This window comes from Pieris brassicae, chromosome 2, assembly GCF_905147105.1.
Source record: "Pieris brassicae chromosome 2, ilPieBrab1.1, whole genome shotgun sequence".
NCBI classification, from domain to species: Eukaryota; Metazoa; Arthropoda; class Insecta; order Lepidoptera; family Pieridae; genus Pieris; species Pieris brassicae.
The window spans coordinates 3,542,798-3,567,207 of record NC_059666.1 but is presented as its reverse complement, the minus strand read 5'-3'; the positions used below and the strand labels follow the sequence as shown (position 1 = coordinate 3,567,207).

The 24,410-nt window shown below is 34.2% G+C and overlaps 2 protein-coding genes across 6 annotated transcripts; one reads left to right on the top strand and one right to left on the bottom strand.

The window, feature by feature from the left end:
- The first annotated feature begins 184 nt into the window (after positions 1–184).
- Positions 185–24,085, top strand: LOC123718436 (ubiquinone biosynthesis monooxygenase COQ6, mitochondrial). Its single transcript, XM_045674923.1, has 9 exons — positions 185–541; positions 743–933; positions 1,249–1,494; positions 13,789–13,896; positions 15,197–15,367; positions 16,376–16,578; positions 22,927–23,042; positions 23,671–23,837; positions 23,937–24,085. Exons 1-9 carry the CDS (start codon positions 361–363, stop codon positions 23,964–23,966), a joined length of 1,413 nt encoding a protein of 470 aa, XP_045530879.1. The 5' UTR covers positions 185–360; the 3' UTR covers positions 23,967–24,085.
- On the bottom strand, positions 1,727–12,574 carry LOC123718419 (transient receptor potential channel pyrexia). 5 transcript variants are annotated; one of them, XM_045674871.1, is made up of 14 exons: positions 12,386–12,574; positions 8,861–9,020; positions 8,307–8,526; positions 6,233–6,389; positions 6,033–6,167; positions 5,542–5,770; positions 5,046–5,291; positions 4,699–4,928; positions 4,465–4,603; positions 4,077–4,270; positions 3,795–3,954; positions 2,934–3,229; positions 2,334–2,531; positions 1,727–2,117 (listed from the first exon to the last, which is right to left on the bottom strand). In XM_045674871.1, the coding sequence occupies exons 1-14, from the start codon at positions 12,413–12,415 to the stop codon at positions 1,728–1,730; spliced, it is 2,784 nt and encodes a 927-aa protein (XP_045530827.1). In that variant the 5' UTR covers positions 12,416–12,574; the 3' UTR covers position 1,727. The 5 variants fall into 5 exon arrangements, with proteins under 5 accessions (XP_045530827.1, XP_045530846.1, XP_045530857.1 ...); XM_045674890.1 differs by having other exon boundaries at positions 6,248–6,389; XM_045674901.1 differs by lacking the exon at positions 12,386–12,574 and adding an exon at positions 11,256–11,377.
- Positions 24,086–24,410: the final 325 nt, after the last annotated feature.

The following is a 24,410-nucleotide window of genomic DNA, read 5'->3' as shown; positions in this document are numbered from 1 at the left end:
ATAATTATATGATCATTTACAAAATTCAGTGTTGACAAATACATATAAAAATATTTAAGTTTAAAAGAACCGCCAACTAAAAACTATATACTTTTCTTATTGAAACTTGACAATTACATGAAGTCCATGGAATACTAAGTAATCTGTACTATAAATAATGAAGTGTGTCAGACGTCAATACACAGCTGACTTAGTTTGGCAGGATAATTAAAAAAATGTTGTGCAAACAGAAAATTGCAAACATTCTATGATTCTTCTATTTTCTATTAGATATTACAAATATTCGATATCCGAAAAAATACCGAACATTGTTACAGATTGAAATAGTTATTGGAATGATAATATAACCAAGATCTAAAGATGTTGGTTAATGTAATTATGAAGAAAAATTGCCTATTAATAGCACATTTTAAAAATAATATTAAATTATTAAGCTCAGCAAGAAGGTATAGTACCAAAAATGATGAAAAGCTTAAGGGCAAGTACGACGTAATAATCGCTGGAGGTGGAATGGTGGGCTGTACACTCGCTTGTGCCATGGGTAAACTTAATTATGGTATACTATTTAGTAGAGAGTATAGAGGTATTAAAAGTGCTTTACTGACTATTTTATTTAAAGAAATAGATCTTTCACCCAAATCTATTTTTAATACAATTTTTTATGCATTTGTTTGTATATACAGAATGGTTTTCTAAACAATTTTATAAAACTATTATATATTGTATATTGTATGATTTACAGGTAAAAATTCTCTGCTATCCAATTTAAAGATTTTATTACTCGAAGGAAGTCCTAACAAGAAATATGAATTAACTCCTCAATATAGTAATAGAGTTGTGGCATTAAATCAGAACACAAAGTCTTTAATGAATTCAATTAATGTATGGGAACATGTTGAGGCTATGCGACTTCAACCTGTGAGACATATGCAAGTAAGTTAATATATAATTTATTTGTTCACAAATATCTGGATATAGTTCAGTAAAAAATATACGACAACATGGAAGTGAGTTGGAGAAGAGCTTTGGAATAAAATTAATATATTTAATTGTTATTCTTTGTTTGTAAATATGTATTTATCATTTTTTTATATTTTCAATTTACAGTTAAATTAAAATTTATTTATATTGTATAATATTTACTAAATTACTAGGTAAGTATTGTTTTTTTGTAATAAATTATGATACATAATTTGCTTATTAAATTGCTAAAAAATATATTGCATTGTGTTGTTACTAAATTTTCAGGTATGGGATGCATGTTCTGATGCAATGATCACCTTTAGTAGTACAGACATACTTGATGATGATGTAGCATATATAGTAGAAAATGATGTTCTGTTACATGCCGTAACCAAAGAATTAAACAAATCCAAAAATATAGAAACAGTGTACCAGGCGAAAATAGCAGGTTATCAGTTATCACAATCTCAGTTATCACATGAGAATATTGTGAAGATGAGCAATGGTGACATATACTCTTGTGATTTATTGGTAAGTGAATTTAAATTCATAGCTTAAAACTTTTAAAAACATATATGATTCAAACATAGATAAGAATAAGAATGAAAAAATGGTTTAGACTAAAATGTAGTAAAACTAAAGATGTGTATGATATAGTATAATATACTTTTTACATTTCTATTCTAAGTTCTAAGATTTCCTTTATTTAAATTAAACAATTTAATAATTAGTAAATTTATTTGTATCAATAAAATTACTAAGGATTATGGAGGTTGCTTTTCTTTTAATTTATTTTCAATTAATGTTAACCGGCCATCCGTTGTATCTATCAGTTTATTTAATTTCTTTGTTATATCAACTAACTGGTTCTTCACATCAACAATACACAGTTCTTGTATTGCATTCAAATTAAAAGACATAGGCCTATTTCTATTTGATTCGGAAGTGGTCCTTTTTCGTCTTTCCACATTTTGGCTGTCAGAAGAAAATCTGTCATATAAATAACTTTTTCGCTTCACTAGCTGCCTTTCAATGTCCTCGCCCTCACTCTTTCGTATGCGGAATTCGTAATTATTATTTTTACGGACACTTTTCTTCGTGTCTTTACGGCTGGCAACCATTTTGTAGACGGATGCTATTAAGTCTTTTGGTATCTGCAATGTTACAAAGAATTGTTAGAAGATTGGCTTTTATGCAATTCTACACAACGGGTTATGATGATAATCGGATATGTAACGTAACGGAAATGTATGTTATATTTTACAATATATTAATACAATTTAAAAATCTTTAAATTTATTTGCATTAATGTTCATATCATATGGGGTCGTTGTGCATATTTTTATTTATTCATTATAAAGTTCACTTACTCTACTTTCCCTAGGATCATTGGGCCTTATATTCAGTGTACGCATATGAGAAGCCGTTAACAACGCTCCCCAGCGTAACACAGCGAGCAATTGTTTTGGTGCACACATCAACATTGAACTAAACAACATGCTTTCTAGGTGCGCTACTAATTGCGTTTGACGTACAAGTCTGTCTAGTCCAGCACTTTCCTGAAGAGCCTGAAAGTCGTGAATCGAATTTCACTTATTATAGCAAAAAATTTCGACTGTGCATGTCGCGGTACAGAAAAAGTCGCGATTTAAATAGCAGAGTTTTTTTTTTCTTTTTATCTGTATCCGATAGTAAAACGTTACGAGACCACCCACAATGACGCTTTATACCTAAAACTTACCATTATGTACTCTAGGGTACTGGAAAGTACTTAACTACTACTAGTACTAGTAAAATAATATTAACAATAACGCGTAATTCAATCCCCGCCCCGTATCTTAGCGTTTTACAAGAGGACGAATGGGTGGGGCCCCCATTCGTTAAAAAATATTTGTATTTAATAAGAATACAATATTTTCTGTGTCATTCATTTAACTTACGGGCTAACTAACTGCTAGATTCATACTAACTTGAATGTCACTAACAGCCAACCCTACGAGCAAATTTGTCAATATTACGGTAACGAGTACGACAAATATCAGGAACATGGCATGTGCAGTGATCGGATACTGCAATTGTGACCCGGAACATTCGCTATAAAATATATCCTCATACTCCAATTCACCACTCATCATCATGACAGTTTTGACCAACGCTGCTGGAAGGTGGAAGGGCGGATAGTTACTGAAGAGAACACTGAAGGCCAGGCCGAATGCAATCAGGAGACAGCTGTACGCCATTAGAAATGTTGCGAAGTTGACTGTCACTGAAAGAGTCAAATTGAAAATTTTATTTTATTTTAAAAGGCACACTGACGAAACACATACAAACACTTACAGAAACACATGACAAACAACAACACGATACATGTACGTGCATCAATAACAAAATTTAAAGGGAACATTACAATGACAAAGAGAAAATAACTTAAACATTAAAAGTAAAAGACAAACCAGACCAAAAAATACAAATAATACAAATGTGCAATTTAACATTTTAATATATTTCTACTATGCAGTTGTCACTATTGGTTATTATTGATTATAAATATTTTATAATTGACTTATACATTTGAGTTCTCCGCGCAATTTATCTCCCTCATTGATCAGAGAGAATTGTTTGGATATTAAAAACCATGTGAGTTATAGTGTAACCAACAGTTTAAAATTAACTAAACCAAACAAATTCATATTATATATTGATTCAGGGATTAATATGATAGATGTTAATACGACATATAGAAAATATATTCTGTGACACGGTTTGTGCACTTCAGAATTACAAATTCTGTGATTTATTCGCGTGATAAATCATGAAAAAATTGCAATTACCCGTTGTAAACATTTGAACGTATAGACCAAATGTTGGAAAACGTCCAACAATCATCATTAGCTCAAACCAGCAACAAAATATTGTTATGGCTGCCACGTCGTGTTGCCATGTTGAGGTGTTTCTTCTCGCTTCACCATTATCTATATACCATGTCGGGACCTTAAAAATATATTTTAATACGTAGTTAAGTTGATAAAACCAAAATGAAAAGCTCTTCGTAAAACAAAAAGAATCATTGCTAGCTATAAATAATAATAGGTAATTATGAATAAAGAACTTACTGTGCACAAGAATACACCAATAATAATGAGAATTTGTAACCAGTTTTCCCACTGTCTGATGTATGCGGACCAATCGAGACAAGATTGGAAGATTTCCTTCAGCATAAAGAATATATTGAGTAAAAGGATCACATATTGGATCGGCCGAAGATAATTCGGTATATTGCATGTCGTATCTTCGCATAGGAACATTTCTGGAAATCAATAAAATGTAAGACCTACTACAATAAATAAAAGGTTGTTTCCTCTATCTTATTTTCTTGAATAAAGTAATTTGTCAATATTGTTCCATATTAAAGTGATCCAAAGTTCATTTAGCACAATAATATTTTAGATGGAACGTGTATCTGGAGAAATAGTTTTCTACATGAATAAAAGTTATACTCACGTAATATGTAAAGACTGTACAATGTAATAAACAAAGCGTGGTAGACGAAACTTAGAACAAAGAATTTTCTTATTCTTCTCCATTTTAAGAAGAGGAAGGTCTCTGCGACTGGATGTTTTAAAACATCTTTCCTACCCACCTGAAATTAAATTAATGTTATTTATATTCAAAGCTCCGATAGTCCGAATATCTACAATGCTTAAACATTTTATTGGATTAAGACAGAGTTTTTACATCTATGAATGCTAACAGCAATTCCGCTTCGCCTCGAGACAGACATGGTACCAAAGGCCGAAAGTCTATAGTCAGCTCACAATCAACATCTCCCAGCTCATGTTCACTGATGTGTACAGCGTCATCTAACTTGCAAAGATAGCGTGGCACCACATCCGGGACACGGCGTACAATAAATGATAGAGCTGAAACTCCTCCATTGGTACGGAGGGTGACGTCACCACCGTAGTCTAAAAAAAGGTTATTAATTAATTTAAAAAGATAGCGAAAAATCAGATTTCGTATCAAAAAACGTGTCTTGTGAGATCTATGGACTATCGTTAAATACAAATATTAAAATACTTCACCCAGTAACAATAGCACGCAAGCAGAAAACTCATTAAGCGCCGCGATATGCAATGGTGTATATCCAAAGTGGTCGGGAACATTAGGATCAGCACCGACGGACAGCAAAAGTCTAGCTACATCACATGCGCGTGCGCCGCGTACTATCGCTCCGTGCAATGGCGTCCTGCCGTCGACATCTTGAGCTTTCACGTCTGCTCTACGGTCCACTAATAGTTCTACTACTTCCACAGACTGTGCTAATGCCGCTGCAAGGAAAAAGATGTTTACCTTCTTTTTCTTGACACAGATATCATATAAAATATGTTTATTATGGAACATAAGATACAGTAATCACTTATTCCACGTCATTAAATTTGAATAGGTAGACATCCCTACTCATCGGCAAAGAAGACAGGGTGTAGGCCGAGAGAAAAAGCCGGCGTAAAACCTCTGTACTCTTTTACAATTGCAAATCATATAGGGTTGGAATATAGTGAATAAAACAATTGATATTACCAAGATGGAGAGCAGTTTGTCCTCTAGAGTTCTGGCAGTCAATGTATGCACCATGATCCAGAAGTAACCTTGCACATTCAGCGTGGCCATCAACAGCTGCTAAATGCAATGCGGTTGCTCGACCTGGACCCAAAGCTGCCCTCACGTCTGCCCCGGCTTCCAGGAGTAAATTCACACATGTCGCAGAACCAAGAGAGGCTGCTACGTGAAGAGGAGTTTCAGTGAAGACCTGTAAGATGAAATATTATGAATTCAAACCTACAAAATGTGATTCTACATATATCGTAAAGCTTAAATTCTAAATATTATGAACTAAATGTATACTGAAGTGGACATAATAGAAGGAAATCAAAGAAAATAGAAACTGTCAGAACAAAATAAAATTCATTTTAATTTTAAAATGTAAACTTGTGTCAATCTAAATGTATATATAGATATCTTCTTATATTCATATCTGTCTTATACCAAGCGTTGTTTGTTATGATACGCACCTGTGGAGTGTCAGCGCATGCGCCAGCATCCAAAAGTGTGCTAACGACATCCGGTGCATCGCTTAATACGGCGTAATGCAGTGGAGAATGCTCGCTCAAACCTGCATTCACGTCAGCTCCGTGATTTAAGAGAGCCTAAACATAATAATTATTATAGTACCCCATTATTGATATAATGGTTAGTATGATTTTAGTAGTACCTTTACACAGTTTACCGATTTCGCACTAGCGGCACAGTGCAACGGTGTTGCCTTTCTGTCTGTATTTGAGTCCCACATGTTGGGGTCTGCTCCATGCTCCAAAAGCTCCTTCACGCATTCTTCGTTTGCTACTAAACAGCTAAGGTGGAGACATGACCTGGAAAACCGATTTTTTTCATTGGACGGCACATTGTCGCTGTCGGTATAAAAATATCTATGTTTCAAGCGGTGTTTATTAACTTAATTGAATAGTACTATATATGTCGCAGTAAAGTAGTTAAATCAGAAAGTTAATTAAATCTCTAGACACTTAATTAAAGATGGATATTCAATCAAGTCGATAAAGTTCCGTCAGGCATGTGTCACTCGAAACGTTTAATGAGTTTCCTAAACTAACCTAACCATTTACAATAAAACAAAACACGGAATTCCCAAGCTCTCAGTTCTTCACTATCACACCGAAATAACAAAAATCATGGCGGAGTCTTGGTTCACATTATTAATCAACACGCTGGCTTTCGGTCAGACAGATACTTAAACGTTTTCGACGCTACTTTATTGAAATCAAAATGCTAGCGACTTGATTAAATATCGATCTTTAATTAACTGTCTAGAGATTCAATTAACTCTCTGATTTAATTAGTTTACTGCGATGTATATATATCAATTACAACTATATAACTCAAGCAAAAACTAGTCTTTTAATCAGCTGCCATTTGCTTCTTAGACTACATTCGCTTTATCGTGAGAACTTTGGATAGCGTAGTTTAGACATTGAATTGTATGGCTAAAGACTGAATAGAGGTAGACTCCATGCACGACATTGATAATATTTGATTTAATTAAGAAAATATTTCATCCAATAAATGTTAGCTTTCCCGAATGAAAGACGCTTTGTATATTGTAATGGGTTTATTTTTACCTGCTCCCTTTCCTAACTTGCTCTACTTTCTCGTTTTTATGGTTTCCAGATCTCAATTAGATGTTTCCGGAGGATATGGTTGATCCATATAATTGTCTAAGATTTAATATAAATTATTTTCCATGGTCTTTCGCGGTTATATTGAAAGATATTAATTGGTCTGCTCTCGATAATTTTGTCAATATGATTATTTATCAAGAATTGCATATAGATTCCTATGCGTAACACAAATAATATTCAAACGTAAAGAGATTTTCGTCTCATAAAAAACTTTAGATATTTTTTTATGAATAACACGTATGTTTTATAATGTATTGATGAATATGAATGTAAATGACTGAAAAATTCCTGCACGTCACGAGGACTTGAAATTGGTTGTTTAATGTACATTTAGCATAACGGGCTTCTAATTTATTAGTTATTACTTAATTTTCTATGTTTACTTTAACTGTTTCGAGATAGAATAATAATGAGAAACATACGTTTAATGCAAACATACTGAAACTTCATTATCGGCGTTGGAAAAAAAAATATGTCACATTTGTCGGTTAAACGCCATCTTTTTCTTGTCCCTACCACGGTTGATTCGAAGAGATTAATAACAAACATATATATAATAACGATAACAATGATAGTAAATATTCTTATTCATTGTTATGATAAGAAAAGCCTTTTGTAAAACTTTCTCATTTAATTTTACAAAATAAAGTTGCATATAGTAGATTATTTTTCGAAAAATAAGGTCATAAAGAAGTTTCACTTCTTACGTGTGTACACTGGTACACGCACACATTTTTTTGTAATATAAACAAATGCCGACACAAAAATTATAGTACTTAGTCTAATAAAATTATATTTATTTCTACATATTCTTATAAGCGATTTTTTTTCATATAACCAATTTAGAAAATACCTTAATAACAATAATTGATTTACGTAAGTTAAGAAATATTGTTGTGTGTAACACAAAATGTTTTTATCTTTATTTGAATATATATTGTACCTGACAAAATCCTTTTAATATAGTGAAATTTATGTAATTATTGTAACGTGTACGCAATACTAGCGTAGAAATCTTACATGCACCGTAGACAAAAATACATTGCAAAAGGAAACGATCTGTCTGATTCTTGCCCATTTATAAAAACTTACCTTCCAGAATTATCTGTGCTGTTCGGATCTGCTCCTAACTTTAGCAGCTTGTGTAGCACGGAGTTCTTTCCCATCCATGACGCCCAAAGGGCAGCAGTCCTTATTCCTTCGTGGTCCGCTTGTGCCGCTAAAGTTATCGTCTCCTCATATTGACAGTTTTCCAATAATATCCCCATTTCTTCAGCGTACGGCAACTTTTTTAGTGTACTTTGTATTTCTTCTATTTAAAGAAAGCATAAATTATTGATTAAATTAATCATTTTAGATGTCGTCGACATTCTTGATTTTATTCTGAGTCATAGTTTTAAATAACTTAGTCCTTAAACTTTAAATTGTAAGTTTGTTTGTCTTCAGTACTGACCGTACTGAAGACAAACAAACAAACCGGCTTGTAACAGGTCCTTAAATTCCTTTGTTATTAATGTGACATGAACTTCTACCACCTTCAACTGCAACCTACACCTTTTACCAGACTCATTTTTGCATATGTTCCTAGTGAGATCTAAATAGAAAAATATCGTAGTGAAGCGACGCCGGTAATACAATTTACTTACCTAGCTCCCAAATATCCCTGGACGGTTTCACCCGTATCCTGTCGCCAAGGTCACCACCATGTGCTGACTCGTCGCTAGAGATGTAAACAACCTCCTCATCAGAATCCTCGGCGACTTCACTCATGTCATCTAGCCATCTTGTGCTTCCCTCTCGATAACTCTGCGTATACAATTATAAGTATATTTCCTTTGAGCATGATGTATCTAAGTTGACAGAAGGTTCGCAAGTGTGTATTTTAGGAATGTTATTTTTTGAGAGAATATAGATGGTAGGCAAGGAAAGGAAAACCTATTATACAGCATGCTCCTATTTTTCTCGTGAATCTATAGCGAAATGTATTTAATGTTTTTTTAGTAATTTTTAATTTGATACATTTAAATAAAACTTATTTAAGGGATGTATACGCGGATACTTCAACATTTTCAGTTATGCATTCGCTGAAAAGCACTCGACACGGGCACTTATCTTTAAAGAGATAAAGTGAGCTTGTCTCTGGATCTACTAAATTGATTTTGAAATTCTTTTAAAATTCGATTCGTGTGGAAGATTAAGGGGTATTTTTCAAGGTTTACGGGTCATAGTTTTTGTAAACATTAGTTAGTAAGTTTAATAAATATTCGCGTAAACCATAGACAAAGCTTCTAAGATATAATTGTCAATTGATGTACATATAAAAGCACTAAAAGCCAAATTGATGTTTCACTTCACATAAAAATGTTACGACCAATAAAACATTATAGCTTTTTAAAATATATAACACAGTATTGCACGATTTTAGGCACTTATTATATACATTTTTCTGTGTACAATTTCTATAAGTAATCTATACAAAAAGTCTAACGAAAAATTTACTCAAACTAGACTTTATTCTAGGCTGCCTGCGCCTAATATACTCAAACATCTCGCTTTCGTAAGACAACCTTTTTCTTAGAGGTTTTCACTGAAGACATTCCGATTTCAAATTGTACGCATATCAAAACAAAGCACGCGCGCGTTTCACTGAAAACTGAATTCTGAAATACGCCTCCACCGAATATAAACAGATTACACGTTTTGCCCAACAAAACTCGAGATCTTGCTAATCGAAAGTTTTCTTTGAAGAATGCGAATGTCAGCCGTCTGAATCGCCCACGCAATTATTTATAAAGCATACGAAATGTTACTATTTTATACTAACTTTTAATTGGTATAATATATTTCTTGTCATGGCTACTACGGGACAGGAGTCATATCGACTTCTCGAATCTTTCAAATTCCTGCACAAGCTTTCCAATTATCGTAGAGATAAAGATACCGGGATATTCTTAAACCTGGATATAATACCTTCAAATAGTTATAAGAGTTGACGTAATGTGTTACCGTCATTTGTTTTAATAGCTCCTTAGTCCAATTTTTTGCGGGTAGTTAAAAAATAATTATCCAGTATTGGATCTAGGCTTTGTCCTATGCCTAGTTTACTATTTATTATTATCTCCATAACATTATGTATATGTACTCGATACGAGTAGAGTTGGCGTTGTGGTTTTAGCGTGCGTCTCTCAGGGCGATCGCACTTTCGATCCCCGGCTGTGCACCAATGACTTTCTGTATACGTGCGCATCTAACGCTCGTGCGGTAGCATGGCAAATTTACTCGACGGCGTGTATGTCAGAATGCAGATCGCCTGTCTATTAAGAAAAATAAAAAAAAACTGATCCCGAAACAAATATCTGAGGCCCAAAAGATTGTAGCGCACTGCTATTTTTTTTTAATATTATGGAATTAAGTCCGTTGTAAATCCGTTGTGTTGTTTAAAGTTTTACTTAACTTTAGATTAATAATTTAGAAATGTCCTTATTCGTTCACAAAAACATAAATATTTTTAAGTCAACGCAAATAGACATCTGTCGAAGTAGACATGCGGAAATATTGACTGTGCAAAAAATTAATCTGAAATTATAGGAAAAACACCTTTTGTATGGCAATCAAGGTTTATAATAATTTACCAAAAACATTCTTAATGTACTAATTTTGAAAAACATATATTATCATTTATTAATATTAATTTGATAACGTAATTATATATTTTAATAATGTGATGTTTTATCCCTACAAATAACAATTGATTATAGTGATAGGAATCATAATGTAGGTAACTTCTGTGTAAAATTCCTTTGAGACAAATTTGTTCGCCATTATATTTGGCAAAATTATACGAAACTTTAGTTTGTACCACCATTACATTTTTGTACAATATGTTGTAAATGAATTATTATTGTTATAAAAAAACATTGTCGTACTTTCCCAGTCGCCGCTTTTGTTTTGAGCAAAACAGAAAAGGCAAAATATGGAGGAGAAAAATATTAATGAAAAAATATTTTACCTTACAAATATTAAAACACAAACAAAACTAACCTTAATTTTTAGGACCAATACTTATACGAAGGAATGTAACCTAAACAATTGTATCGATTAATTATTTAAGCTTTCATAAGAATAAAGCTTTTCGCTAAACTTCGATGCCGGTATTGGTACAAAACATTAGCTCACAATGCAGTCAACTTTAGAAATAGATGCTTATGTAATGTTGACGCAATTCAGCAAAATTATGGCTCAATAAATTAATTCCAGAAACCCTTAATAGATTGTGTGTTGAGTGAAGTGCTTAATTCACGTGGAAACTATAATTTATAATGCAATCGTTGTGAAATCAAATGGCCACTGTTGAGGCTAAAAGTTTATATTTAAATTATTATCATTTAATAAAATTGAGGGCAGTTTCTTGCCAGTTCTTTTCAAGTCAAAGTCAAAAATAATTTATTCATATAGGCAACACAATGTACACTTATGAACGTCAATAAAAAAGAAATATACATTAAATGCTTCTAATTTTACATTTACTGCCAGTTCTAAAATCAAGGGCGTAGAACGGAAGAGAAGAACTGGCAATAAACTCTCCGCCACTCTTTTTAATCGCCAAGTTTTTTTGTATTACACAACGTTTGTAAGGAGCTGCATCCATAACACCATGTTCCACATGACATTAGCAGGAGGCATGGTGAAATAGGAGCACGCACTTACATTCTCGAGTTGAGAACTAACAGTAAATGTAAATTGTCATTTTATTGTCATATTTTATTTATCTGTAAGTGTATAATAAGTTACACGAATAATATTCCTTATATTGCATATCCTCTGGAACCAAGGCTGTATGATTACTTAAATCATCGCGAGCTACGCCCCGAGAGTATAGGCAGACGTGGCCACTCACTACAGCATTTTGTAAAAAATAGCATTGAATTATTTAGCATTAATTTATTATTAAACAGTGTACCCTATATTTTTACAATGTTTCGCAAGATCAGTACGCCCTCAATATTATTAAAAGTACTGTGTGAAATGGCTATTTGAAAGTTAAAAAATATAGATCTTTCAATAACTTCCAAACGTCATGCCACATTGTTCAGTAACCATTAGTCATATACCAAACAGTTTGTAATCCTTAAGACCCTAGGTTTTATGTAAAAACAATTGAAAGTGCTTACCTCACTATCACTACAGTTGTCGTTTAGCATCACTCATTTCATTGTAGATCAAGTTGTTTTGCGTTGGTTCAGTTATTTTTATTTAAATGTCCCAATAAAAGCATTAAAAATAAATCAAAACACGGAAGACACGGTATACAATTCTCAGCTCTTTAGATATTAAAAATGTTATAAGCGTGTAACCTCGTATGATTAAGATACAACTCTGCACAGTTTCGTACATTGGAATTATATACATAATGTTAAATATGTGTTGTCTATAAATTGAATTATATTATGTATTTATACATATATTATTTACGTTTATAGTTATGTTATGTATTTATAAAGTTAAATCCACATCCCGTGTTAATTTATTTTAATCTGATGTCATAGCGATTGTTGGGTTTTTATGTTGACTAAATATTGTTTACTGAAATGAAATAATTTGTCTAAACCAATTAGTTCGGTTAATCTAGACATTCGAAGGTGCATAAAATCTCAACAAGCTGAAAATCAGTCAAATTGTTAAAAACATAATTATAAATAAAATTGTGAAGTTCCCCATCGTACCTCTGTATGGAAAAAAAATTACTCAAGGTCAAAGGAAAAAAAGTTTTTCGCGATTTTCAGCATACCCTAAGGCTTATCATAAAAGTACCCAAACAAAAATTGTAGATCATAAAATTATCTATAAAAAATGTATTATGTAATTACTATATAGTCGTTTTAAATTCTTAGATAAGATTAAGGAAGGAATTTATTTAAATAGGAAGTCTCTGAAGTCCTGGTGTGTTTTATAATAATTCTTAAATGCGAAAACGAAACCACAGGCTGTAGTTATCTCAAGAACTTTAGATTACACATAATATTAAAACGATTCGTTTCCAATCGTTCGCCTAAGTTTTACACCTGGCGGCCACTTTCTATTTATATCACATACAACAAACACTTCTCGCGGTTGATGTTATACAGATAAATATGCAACATCTTGTATTATGAGTAATAGGTTCAATATGACAAAATGAAATCGTGTTTTTCATTTTAAGCGTACTTATAATATTGTCTATAGTAAGGGTCAAATGAATTTTATCCTATTTGCGCGACTCTCTGAGGTATGTAGTGCTTGCTCCGCCTGTGAACCAATCTATTGTACTATATAGATTATTGTTATTCAAGTTTTGAGATGTATGAGGTAATTGCCTATCTATAGGTAAATACCTATCTAACATTTCAGTTCTTGGTAATGAAAGATAGGTTATGCAGGAATGACACACAAACGGATATGGACTTTTTGAAACACTGAAATATATACACATACTGTAATAAATTAAATACGTTGTATGTTGTCAAAAGTCTCACCTTTGAAAAGGTCTTAAAATAGCTTTATGTCCTTGACTAAGAAAATATGTTAAATTTTCCAGATAGGAGCCGACGGTGCGAACTCCGCTGTGAGGAATGCTATGGGTGTGCAATATGTATCTTGGAAGTATGACCACACCGGAGTTGTGGCTACACTACAATTAGCTGAGGTAAACTAGGAATATAATCTCGTGTCCTCTGAGGCAAACGTATTTTCTGCTTCTTACATTTCGACACTCGTTTTAATCCCTTTACGTTAATACAGTAGAACCTCTTTGAAAAGCTCCAAAACTCGAAAAATGTTTTTCGCTTCCTTGCAACCTCCAACCTTCATCTCGAAATATCAACCCTCTATTAGTCGATATAATCAGTGAGTACCTGCAAGCCATTTTCGTACAGATTTTCTATCTATCTCTCAGAAAGTTCAGTTGGACCTCTGTATCTCGAACATAGCCATCTTTTACAACCTTTACAATTCGTTACATTGAAACTTTTTACGAAGCAAAATAAATTATCGTCGTTCATTGCTGAAAATGTTTCTTGGAAAAAAATATAAGAACAAATCTTACGACGAATCAAAATACTATATAAGTAGAAAGCTCGAATTTTTTGGCGTCTCCTTGATGTTCGAGTTATAGAGGTTCTACTGTATATTGTCTTTTTTGTAGATGCGAACTTAAATTCTGTATGATAAGTTTGTTAGCTTAGCTTAAAACAATTATTGTTTTGATTAATTTTGCCACAAGTGATTTATTATCTGCTATAGAATCAAATGTCCATATCTATTTAAATATCAAATTAATTTAGAGACTTGTTACAACTAACCATGGAGAGTGTTCAGAGGAGTAGTTCGGATTAATACCTGCAGGCTGAGTTTCATCATCGGACGTCGAGGCAGAATACAAAATTCCACCCGTATCACCTCGACGTCCGCCGTCCCACGACTGAGCGTTTTCTAAGGCAGTTTTTGCCACTATGTGGAACCATCTGCCCACTGAAGTATTTCCGAACCAATTCGACTTAGGGTCCTTCAACAAAAGAGCGTACCAATTCTTAAACAGCAACGCACTCAGGAGCCCTTTGGCAATGAGAGTGTCAATGGGCGGCGGTATCACTTAACATCAGATGAGCCTCCTGCCCGTTTTCCCGTTCTATAAAAAAAACTTATAATTTTCTTTAAAGACGGTACATCTCATATTTTATTATTATTATTATTTAAAATAAATTTCAGTCACAAGCCGTCGTAGCACATGTAACTACAATTTACCCGTACATCATGTTCATGCTAGTAAACTACAACTACAACTTCCAAATAGTATTTAGAGATACCACCTCCAAGTAATTAATAAGAAATTACTCGTCCCTTAAAGGCTGGCAACGCAGCTACAAACTGGGTAACCATAGGCATAACTGCATTTGACTGTCCCTTACCCCAATTTGACGCCTCTATTTTGAAACTTATTATTTCAGGAGTCGGAGAACACTACGGCCTGGCAGCGTTTCTTACCAACCGGTCCGATAGCCCTTCTACCACTTAACTCGAAGCAAAGTTCTCTCGTCTGGTCCACATCTCCTGAACACGCTAAAGAACTGCTCAACTTGCCTGAAGAGAGATTTGTTGATGCCCTCAACGATGCTCTGGTAAGATATATATCCATTTAATATGGTCCATTGGTGGTTTAATTATAATCAACTTATACAATGTATCAGAACACGTCCTTATAGAGTATGTGCGGAAAGAGAACTGTCGTGGCAGTTATGCTAAGTTAAATAATTCTTATTTGACGCAGCATTTATTCACTAAAAATAAATTCTCCATCTCCTATATTCCATCCTGTTCAACTCCTTCCTATCTCAAAAATGATTGCACATTTTTGGAAGCCCATAACTATAGCCTAAGCTCTTCCGAAAACTAAACCCTTGAAATCCCAGCTAATAACTCCTCCTTTCTTGGCTATTTCTTTAAGGTCTCTGCAGTTAGGCAATGGTTATGGAATTCACTTCCCGTCCCTATTCACTTAGCTCCTTCTCTATCTTCCTTTAAATTTCTTCTGAACAAACATTACCTGTCCACATCGTATACCTAACTTTCTTACTATCTACTAACTGACTGACTGATCTTGAATTGGATTATCGTGATTCATGTGCACTTTTTCTTTTTCATGTCATGCAGTATCAGTTTAGTTTATTTTTTGTTCCTGTTTAATTTCTTCTTTATAACATATGTAATATGTATTTTTGCACTTCTTGCTTACCTTATGTAATTTAATACATTTTTTTTTTTCTTTACTCACAGTGGTTGCCTGGAAGAGATCGCTCGAAAATCGATAAGGCCTCCATTTGCCCTCCTTTTCATTATGTTCAATTTTTATATTGTAATATAACGAAGTGTTAATACATAAATATAATAAAATATATATATTAATATGTAATTTTCATATTAAGTGTCAAAACGATAACTTTTATCCTATAATGATGTATTGGTGTTGTCTACATGAAAAAAATAGTAATTTAGCACTGCTGCGACTACAAATCCCTCAATTGTTCTATTTTGGCACAGACTACATTGTATGCACAGATTAGAGTAGAAATTTAAATTTTTTAAGTCTTAATTTTTGTATTGGAATTATCAACGTATACGTTTTCCAGTGGAAACAATACCCCCGAAACAAAGGCATAGATGCCTGTACTGCCTGGGTTGGGTCTCTACTCCACCGGTTGGGTCTACCCGATGGCGCTCAAAGGCAGCTCCCGCCCAGCATATGCGAAATAACTGCTAATTCCAGAGCTGCCTTCCCCCTTGCTTTTGGACATAGCACTAAGTATATTGCACCCGGTGTAGTACTCATTGGGTAAGTTTAAATAAATGGTTCTTAAATATACAATAAAAAGTGTGTATGGAGCTGTCTTTAATTATTCAATACTGTCAACACGGTACGGTGCATATATCTGAAGTTTTTTTTTTTATATTATGGCAATAGTTTTGACTTTATGCCAGTTTCAAGTAAAAGGTTGGGAAACTACACGCGAGAAAAAATAAACAAAGGGATAAGCTAGTTAAAAATAAACATATTACATCTTAATATTATTATTGATTATGTACGGTTCCTGGGTCAACGGGATGCTTCAAATAATAGAGATTTATTGATTTACTCTATATTTACCACTCGCGTGTTACAATAGAATATGAGCGAAATAATGACGTGCTAATTGCTATATACCGAATGAATACAATTTAACAGTCAAAGAGAGTGCCTACGTCTGGCTATGCTCTCGGGGTGTAACTCCCATGATTTAGTTCGCTATGAACGAATGTAGAAGAGAGTGCCTGCGTCGGGCTATACTCTCGGGACGTAACTCCGACGATTTTGGAAATCGTCACGCTTATAAGTGATCGATATGTACAGCCATGGCACGTACAAACATAGGAATTTGTCAAGCTTGTAAATGAGCAAGAATGTACGAACCTTGGCACGTACATAGGGATCATCACGCTTATAAACTAAGAAAGCCTGAGTGAGCAAAATGTACAGCCTTGGCTCGTACATACTCCCCCAGGCAAAAAGTGCAAGATGAATATGTAGTGCTTTACAAGATGAAACCATTACATGCTTAACTTAAGGAAATGTTTAACAGTCTCTAAACTTATGTTAACACTTCTTATACTATTCCACGGCACTATCACTAACACTAAGAAATATCGGAGTCCGGTCCCGGGTGGGTCTCCCTGACGCCACTGCGAAACCGGCTGCTGGTTCAGCTGATGCTACACCTACTGCTCCGTGACGTCTCTTGATCTTTATATGATCGTAAAGTCCTATCCACTACCTGTCTTGAGCACATTCTGAGAACTATCATGAGCATAAAAGTACATTACTGTGTTGTTGATTGAAACCATGACCTAGGTTAAATATAATTGTTATAAAATGCAACCGTACCTCGGTAATTTGATATCTACATAATATTATTCATTGTATTTGACGTCTTTCACAGTAGGTCAATCCACTAGCTAACATATGATATTTTGCTGAACTGGCATTCCATGTATTGTTTATGATATTATATTATTCATCCTTTTTCACGTTATAAAATTAAATATGTAATAATAACTTTCACTCAATATTGAATGTAAAGTTTCGACGATGTATGTTATACATAAATGGAACTGTATTTATTTATGCTTAAAGGAATTTTAAGTATAATTTTATAGATGGTGCTTTTCTTTCTTTTCCTTTGGTTACTCATATTGGACTCATAGGATTGCATTACTGAATAAGTTTGCTGTATGTTACTTTTATGAAATCCTGAATCGGTGAACCTGCGATAGTGCGGAGCGATAACGCTTCGCAATCTTCCCCTTTTACGAAAGATATCACTCTTTCTGACCTTTCTTTTTGACCTTCCTGTAAATTCCTTTCTATTTTTAACTCCTTTTTTACTTCGAACCTTCTGCTTTTTCACGAATGCTTGTTGCTTAATATATTTCTTGCCTTTATTGATAGGCAAAACATTTAATTTGTGTACCACCTTTTTTGATCCATGCGAACGTTTCCTATTACTGTTTCTAGTTATGATTCTATTGTTTCTTACAACCTTGTCGGACCCTTGTGTTAAGTTGCATTGCAAATACGCCCCCGTAGGCACTTTAATCGGTGCTTCCAACAAAGGTTTAGATAATACTAAGCTGCGATTTCGGTTTTTATTAATCGTAGAAGACATGGATGAAGACAAGTTTTGTTTATCTTCTGTTTCTTGCTTGACTTGTAAGCATTTCATTCTCTTGATACCCACATTAACGCGATGTGATTTATCTTCTTCGCTTACTTTACAATCAAGTTGCGTTTGCTGCTCTATGGGTTGCCATGTCGGCTTGCTAATAGATTCAATGGATAATTTACCATCAATGTTCTTTTTGGTACTCACATTGGGGTTATTATTATGAACTGAACAACTGGTCATTGTAAGTTGACCTGTATTATGCTGTAAGGGACCCCCTTCTGCCCCGGAAATGATGCCATGATGCTCCATGCTATCTGAAGTAAACGATTGTACTACGCTCTTTACTAATTTGGATAATTCTCCTCCTTGACCAATATCTGCATAAGTACTGTGCTTATCCATAGGTAATTTACTACCAGTTTTCTCCTTAGTAGAGAGTAGCGTAATTTGATCCGTACTTTTGTGAAAGGTCTCTCCTACCCCGGAAATGAAGCTGTGATGTTCTATGCTCTCTGAAGATAACGATTGTACTACGCTCCTTACTAATTTGGATAATTCTCCTCCTTGGCCAATATCTGCATAAGTACTGTGCTTGTCACCATTTCCTGCTATTTCTTCCACCCTTGCCGAAGACGAAGAATTTTTATTTTCCATTTTATATTGAAATGATTGCTCTTCTTGCGTAGTAGAATAATTTAAATTTAAATTAAATAGTGCATCGTGCAGGATCGTGTTATGTTTTTGAGAACAAATCATGCATCTTTTATGCGAGAAGCAAACTTCCACTTCATGTTTAAATAAACAATTTGTGCAAAGCTGCAATCTTAAAATTGTATCAACCCTGTCATTAAAATGTTTTGCTAAAAATGATTGACAATTAAACAGGCCATGGTTAGATAAGTTGCATAATTGACAATATTGTATTTTATTTTCATTTCCTCGTTTATTGAAATGCGTCGACAGCGATTTTTTGCTGATGCTACATTTTGATGAAGGTCGCTGTTGTTTTGCAATTAAGTCTTGTCCGGTTTGATTATTAGCCATTTCCAAGGCATATAATGAATTTTTTGAATTATGTGAATCCCTAAGTACCGGTGATTCCATATGAATTTCTAGAAAATTCTTCTGTAGGCTTTTAGAATGCAATTTGAGATTTATCTCTCTTCTATGGTGCCTATATATAGCTTCCTGCTCGTAAAATTTATTCTGATACTCCGTGTTGGAGCCTCCAAGATCAGCATCTATTTCGATATGGGTTTTAAAGATTAACCCCCATCGGAATTTTAATATTTCTAGGGCTTCTTCAAGATCATATTTATCCAATGACGAGTATCCATTAGATAGTTCTAACATACTATCAAAGGACCTAAATAAAGCTGCTTGTTTACGAAGCAACTCTTCGGTTTTTTTTGAATACCTGAAGGATTTCAGGCTGTCAGTGAAAGAAGCTTGGAACAAATTCTCCATTATGGTATATATTATTAACTAGTTTATATATAATATACTTAGTAAATTCTTAAACGAATGTTTTATAAAATACGTAGTAACAATGCGTTACCATTCGCTTCTGCCTGATAAAATGCTCAGAATAAATGAGATAATTCTCAGAATTATAGTGCTCAAAACAAATGGAAAGGACTTACCTACTGCAATGGCTGCTTTCCTCTTCTTGTTATGTTGCGTGTAGATTACTACCCGACGTCTTCCGCCACACCGTGTTGACGGATACGGGATTGTTTATTATCTTTTAAAAGGACCTCCTAGACCCTTTGCTTGCTTCTCTGCTACGCTTCTCTGTAAATGCCTGTACCTCCAGGATACATTCTGTGCTTTAAACAATTGGAGAGGACTTACTGTACCGAGCGCTGTCGCTTGCCTCTCTATGTTGAAGATTGACGTCCGTCGCCTTGTTCTAGGTTGAAAGGACGCCGATATATTTTGACCCGTCTGGATTCTTGAAAAAATTTGGGAGAGGGCTTACTGCAGTTTACCTCTCTCCGTTGAAGATTGACGTCCGTCGCCTTGTTCTAGGTTGAAAGGACGCCGATATATTTGGACTAGTCTGGATCCTTGAAAACGTTGCTCTCCTCTTTTCTATTGATGCGGATGATGGTATTTGATTTGCTTGATGACCCAACGAACCAGCAGTGGGATGTTTTTCCACGGCGCCGATCTTCAGGAAAACGGAGTAAAACGCGAACGCGATCAACTGAACGCGAAAGACCCGCTATTCCCGGATAGCTCGAAGGACCAAAATGTACGATTCTGGATGGCTCGAAGGACCAAAATGTACGGTTCCTGGGTCAACGGGATGCTTCAAATAATAGAGATTTATTGATTTACTCTATATTTACCACTCGCGTGTTACAATAGAATATGAGCGAAATAATGACGTGCTAATTGCTATATACCGAATGAATACAATTTAACAGTCAAAGAGAGTGCCTACGTCTGGCTATGCTCTCGGGGTGTAACTCCCATGATTTAGTTCGCTATGAACGAATGTAGAAGAGAGTGCCTGCGTCGGGCTATACTCTCGGGACGTAACTCCCATGATTTAGTTCGCTATGAACGAATGTAGAAGAGAGTGCCTGCGTCGGGCTATACTCTCGGGACGTAACTCCCATGATTTAGTTCGCTATGAACGAATGTAGAAGAGAGTGCCTGCATCGGGCTATACTCTCGGGACGTAACTCCAACGATTTTGGAAATCGTCACGCTTATAAGTGATCGATATGTACAGCCATGGCACGTACAAACATAGGAATTTGTCAAGCTTGTAAATGAGCAAGAATGTACGAACCTTGGCACGTACATAGGGATCATCACGCTTATAAACTAAGAAAGCCTGAGTGAGCAAAATGTACAGCCTTGGCTCGTACAGATTATGAAATAGATAATACGTCATTTAATACAATAAAGGATAAAGCAAAAGGGGCAGGAGATTTTAGTCGGAAACGGAACATGTAGTAATTGTAAGGAATACAGAAAGGAGGTGCGGTCATATTGGGAACAAGAAAAGAAAATATGGTCGAGGTCACCAATATCTTCTCCACACTCACTAATATTACTATCAACAATACGAAGCCTTGCTAGCATCATTCCATGAGACCCAAAGATGGGTTTTGGGAAGAGCAGCTAAATCATGGCAATAATTCATGTATTGGCTTTGGCAAGCTCATCAGCTTTTTCGTTTCCTTTAATCCCACAGTGACTTGGAATCCATACAAAGATAATGTTGTAATTTATTTGAGAACCTATTAAAAGCTAAATAGACAACTAAACTGACGACTTGTCATATCTATGGCCACTTATAAAAAAAATTCAAGACATACCTGAGAACTATAAAAAAAGTTCAAATGAGGCAAATAGCAAACAACCTGAAACGGAATTAGAAGAATGCTGGACCATCGATAGCCATGGATGGCTAAAGGATCTCATTTCATAGACAATTCGAGAAAGAAGGTATGGGACTGCAAAGGATTGGGGAGGCCTTTTGCCATCCTAAAAACTAATAGCACCATTATTATAATTGAAAAAAATTGGTATTCAATTTGTAGAGAATTCATTTAATGAGGCTCATTAAGAAATAGTTTCTGTGTCATTTTTTATTGGCAAAAAATAAATAACCCAAATGTAGAGAATATAGACTAGCGAGACTTCGAACTTCTTGAAGGTTTCACAATGCGAAATTTATTTATTAACGATATTTTTCGAACTAAAACTGTTGTATTTGTTATTTACGACAAAACTATTGTACTAGTGGATTTTTTTAATTATTGGTCAAGTATTTTTTTTTACTCGTCTTAGTGCATGCTTATGTCAAAAACGTTTACGAAATTCGCCAAAGAGCATGACTACGCCATCCGTTCGCAAAACTACCAGGAGGCCTTGTACTGTGAATAACGAGCAAGAAACTCAGCAAGTTTTACTCTCCCTCTACAATACAATTATTCAAAGGAAAATATCATAAACCACAACATCATTAAAGTTACTTAAGTAAAAACAATCTGTTCCGTGATTTACCACATTCACCATTACACACATATTCACAACACTTCAAAGATAACAAAATAAATTATAACAATATAACTAGAACTATTGCCACGAGTTTTTGTTTCCTTTATTTCTTGAATGTATTCCTTACACTTACCAAAATACATATTTAAAGAAAACATTTTTTTACCGGATAAAAGCTATGTATTATTATAAACCACCGTGACCACGCACGCTGTAAAGCACGCGAAACGTCAGGAAAAGTTTAAATTTAAAATTATGTATAATAATTGTAAGTTTATAATAATACATAGCTTCAATCCGTTAAATAGGTGTATTCTTTAAATGTGTAAAAGCTATGTTAACAAAAGACAATACTAAAATACATATTTTCATTTTAAAATTATTCTAACCGTAATTATTATATTGCGTAACATAAAAAAAATCACCTATAACTCATTTTTATTTTATTTTGCTACTTCCAGTGATGCGGCACACCGCGTCCACCCACTTGCAGGTCAAGGGGTGAACCTTGGATTTGGAGATATTAAGGACTTGACGGAACTGCTCTCTGATGCTTTATACTCTGGATTAGATATAAGTAATACTTTTATAAATAATTTAACTTTACACTGAATTTGATTTCCAATGACCAGACCTCTCTATAAAAATCCATGTCACAAAACTAACTGCTACATTGGTAATTAGGTGTTGGTAAAACTGTATAAACTCGGCATGTCTTGACTTCGACAGGACATATAGTATTTTTTGTTAATCATAGAAAAAAACACATTGTTCCTCGATTAAAGCTATTTGTATTATTATAAACATATAATTATTGTACATAATTTTAAATTTAAATTTTTCCGACGTTTCGCGTGCTTTACAGCGTGCATGGTCACGGTGACTGAAGACAAAAGGTGTTGAATGTCAAAAGTATCACAGCTGTAGAGAAAGTTGTGTTATCTGTATTTATTCCCCGGAGTTGGTATCGACTAAAGGATGACGGGTTTTTGTAGAAATTTTATAATAATACAAATAGCTTTAATCCGGTTAAAAAATTGTTTTCTTTCAATGTGTAAAAGCTATGTTAACCAAAGCCTAGTAATATAATATAACTATGTCGATTGTATTTATATCACCGCCACATACACGACTATTTTCCAGTGATCCCTTCATATATATTTGGAAGTCCCGTATCAATAATAATAAAATCTTTATTTTTTTAGCGCATTCAGACTGGATGCAAAAATACGAGACGGCCCGCCAACGTCACAATGTTCCCACTCAATTATGCGTGGACGCCCTATATAGGCTGTATGCGTACAACATACCTCCGTTTGTTCTAGCCAGGAGTATAGGCCTCCAAATCACCAATGCTCTTCATCCAGTTAAGGTAAAATTTTATCGTCGCGATTGGTATCGCTATGGCCATTGGAAGTTACAGTGTAAAATCGAGGGTATAGCTAATAATTAATATGTGTTTTTGTTTCAGAAACTCCTAATGTCCCATGCTACGACATGAACTAGAAGTATTATTTAATTGTTAATTATAGTAATTAAAGTATTCATAATTAATGAGTATACATAATTATAGTGTTATTGACGAAGGGTCTAAATTTCTAAATAAATAAAATAATTAAATTGACTTTTTTTTAGTCTGTATATAGATGGTCTTCTTAAAATCTAAAAACTCAGTGCAACCACTCTTCTGAGTCTGATTATGGTAATGGCTCACAGCCGGGTTTATACGCACGACCTCAGGGTAAAGAATTACGCTATCAATTAAAAGCCAATTTTGTATTTAATCTAACCACAGACTGACCCGAATATCCCATGGCTTGCAAAAAGTTGTATATATCCGTAGTCGTTTCAGGATATGACGTCATTGCAGTGATTGTAGCCATATTGTAGCCACACAAAGCCAATGTAAAAAAATACAATATACATTTAATCAAAAAACCTAACT

What these genes read in the sequence shown, in the direction of transcription:
- LOC123718436 (XM_045674923.1), top strand. Translation starts at nt 361, where the DNA reads ATGTTGGTTAATGTAATTATGAAGAAAAATTGCCTATTAATAGCACAT. An exon ending in CCCGGTGTAGTACTCATTGG is followed by an intron (nt 16,579 to 22,926) that starts GTAAGTTTAAAT and finishes TGCTACTTCCAG; the next exon opens with TGATGCGGCACACCGCGTCC. An exon ending in ATGCTCTTCATCCAGTTAAG is followed by an intron (nt 23,838 to 23,936) that starts GTAAAATTTTAT and finishes TTTTTGTTTCAG; the next exon opens with AAACTCCTAATGTCCCATGC.
- LOC123718419 (XM_045674871.1), bottom strand. Translation starts at nt 12,415, where the DNA reads ATGCTAAACGACAACTGTAGTGATAGTGAG. An exon ending in CATGCGCTGACACTCCACAG is followed by an intron (nt 5,771 to 6,032) that starts GTGCGTATCATA and finishes TTCATCTTACAG; the next exon opens with GTCTTCACTGAAACTCCTCT. An exon ending in GTACAGTCTTTACATATTAC is followed by an intron (nt 4,271 to 4,464) that starts GTGAGTATAACT and finishes ATTGATTTCCAG; the next exon opens with AAATGTTCCTATGCGAAGAT.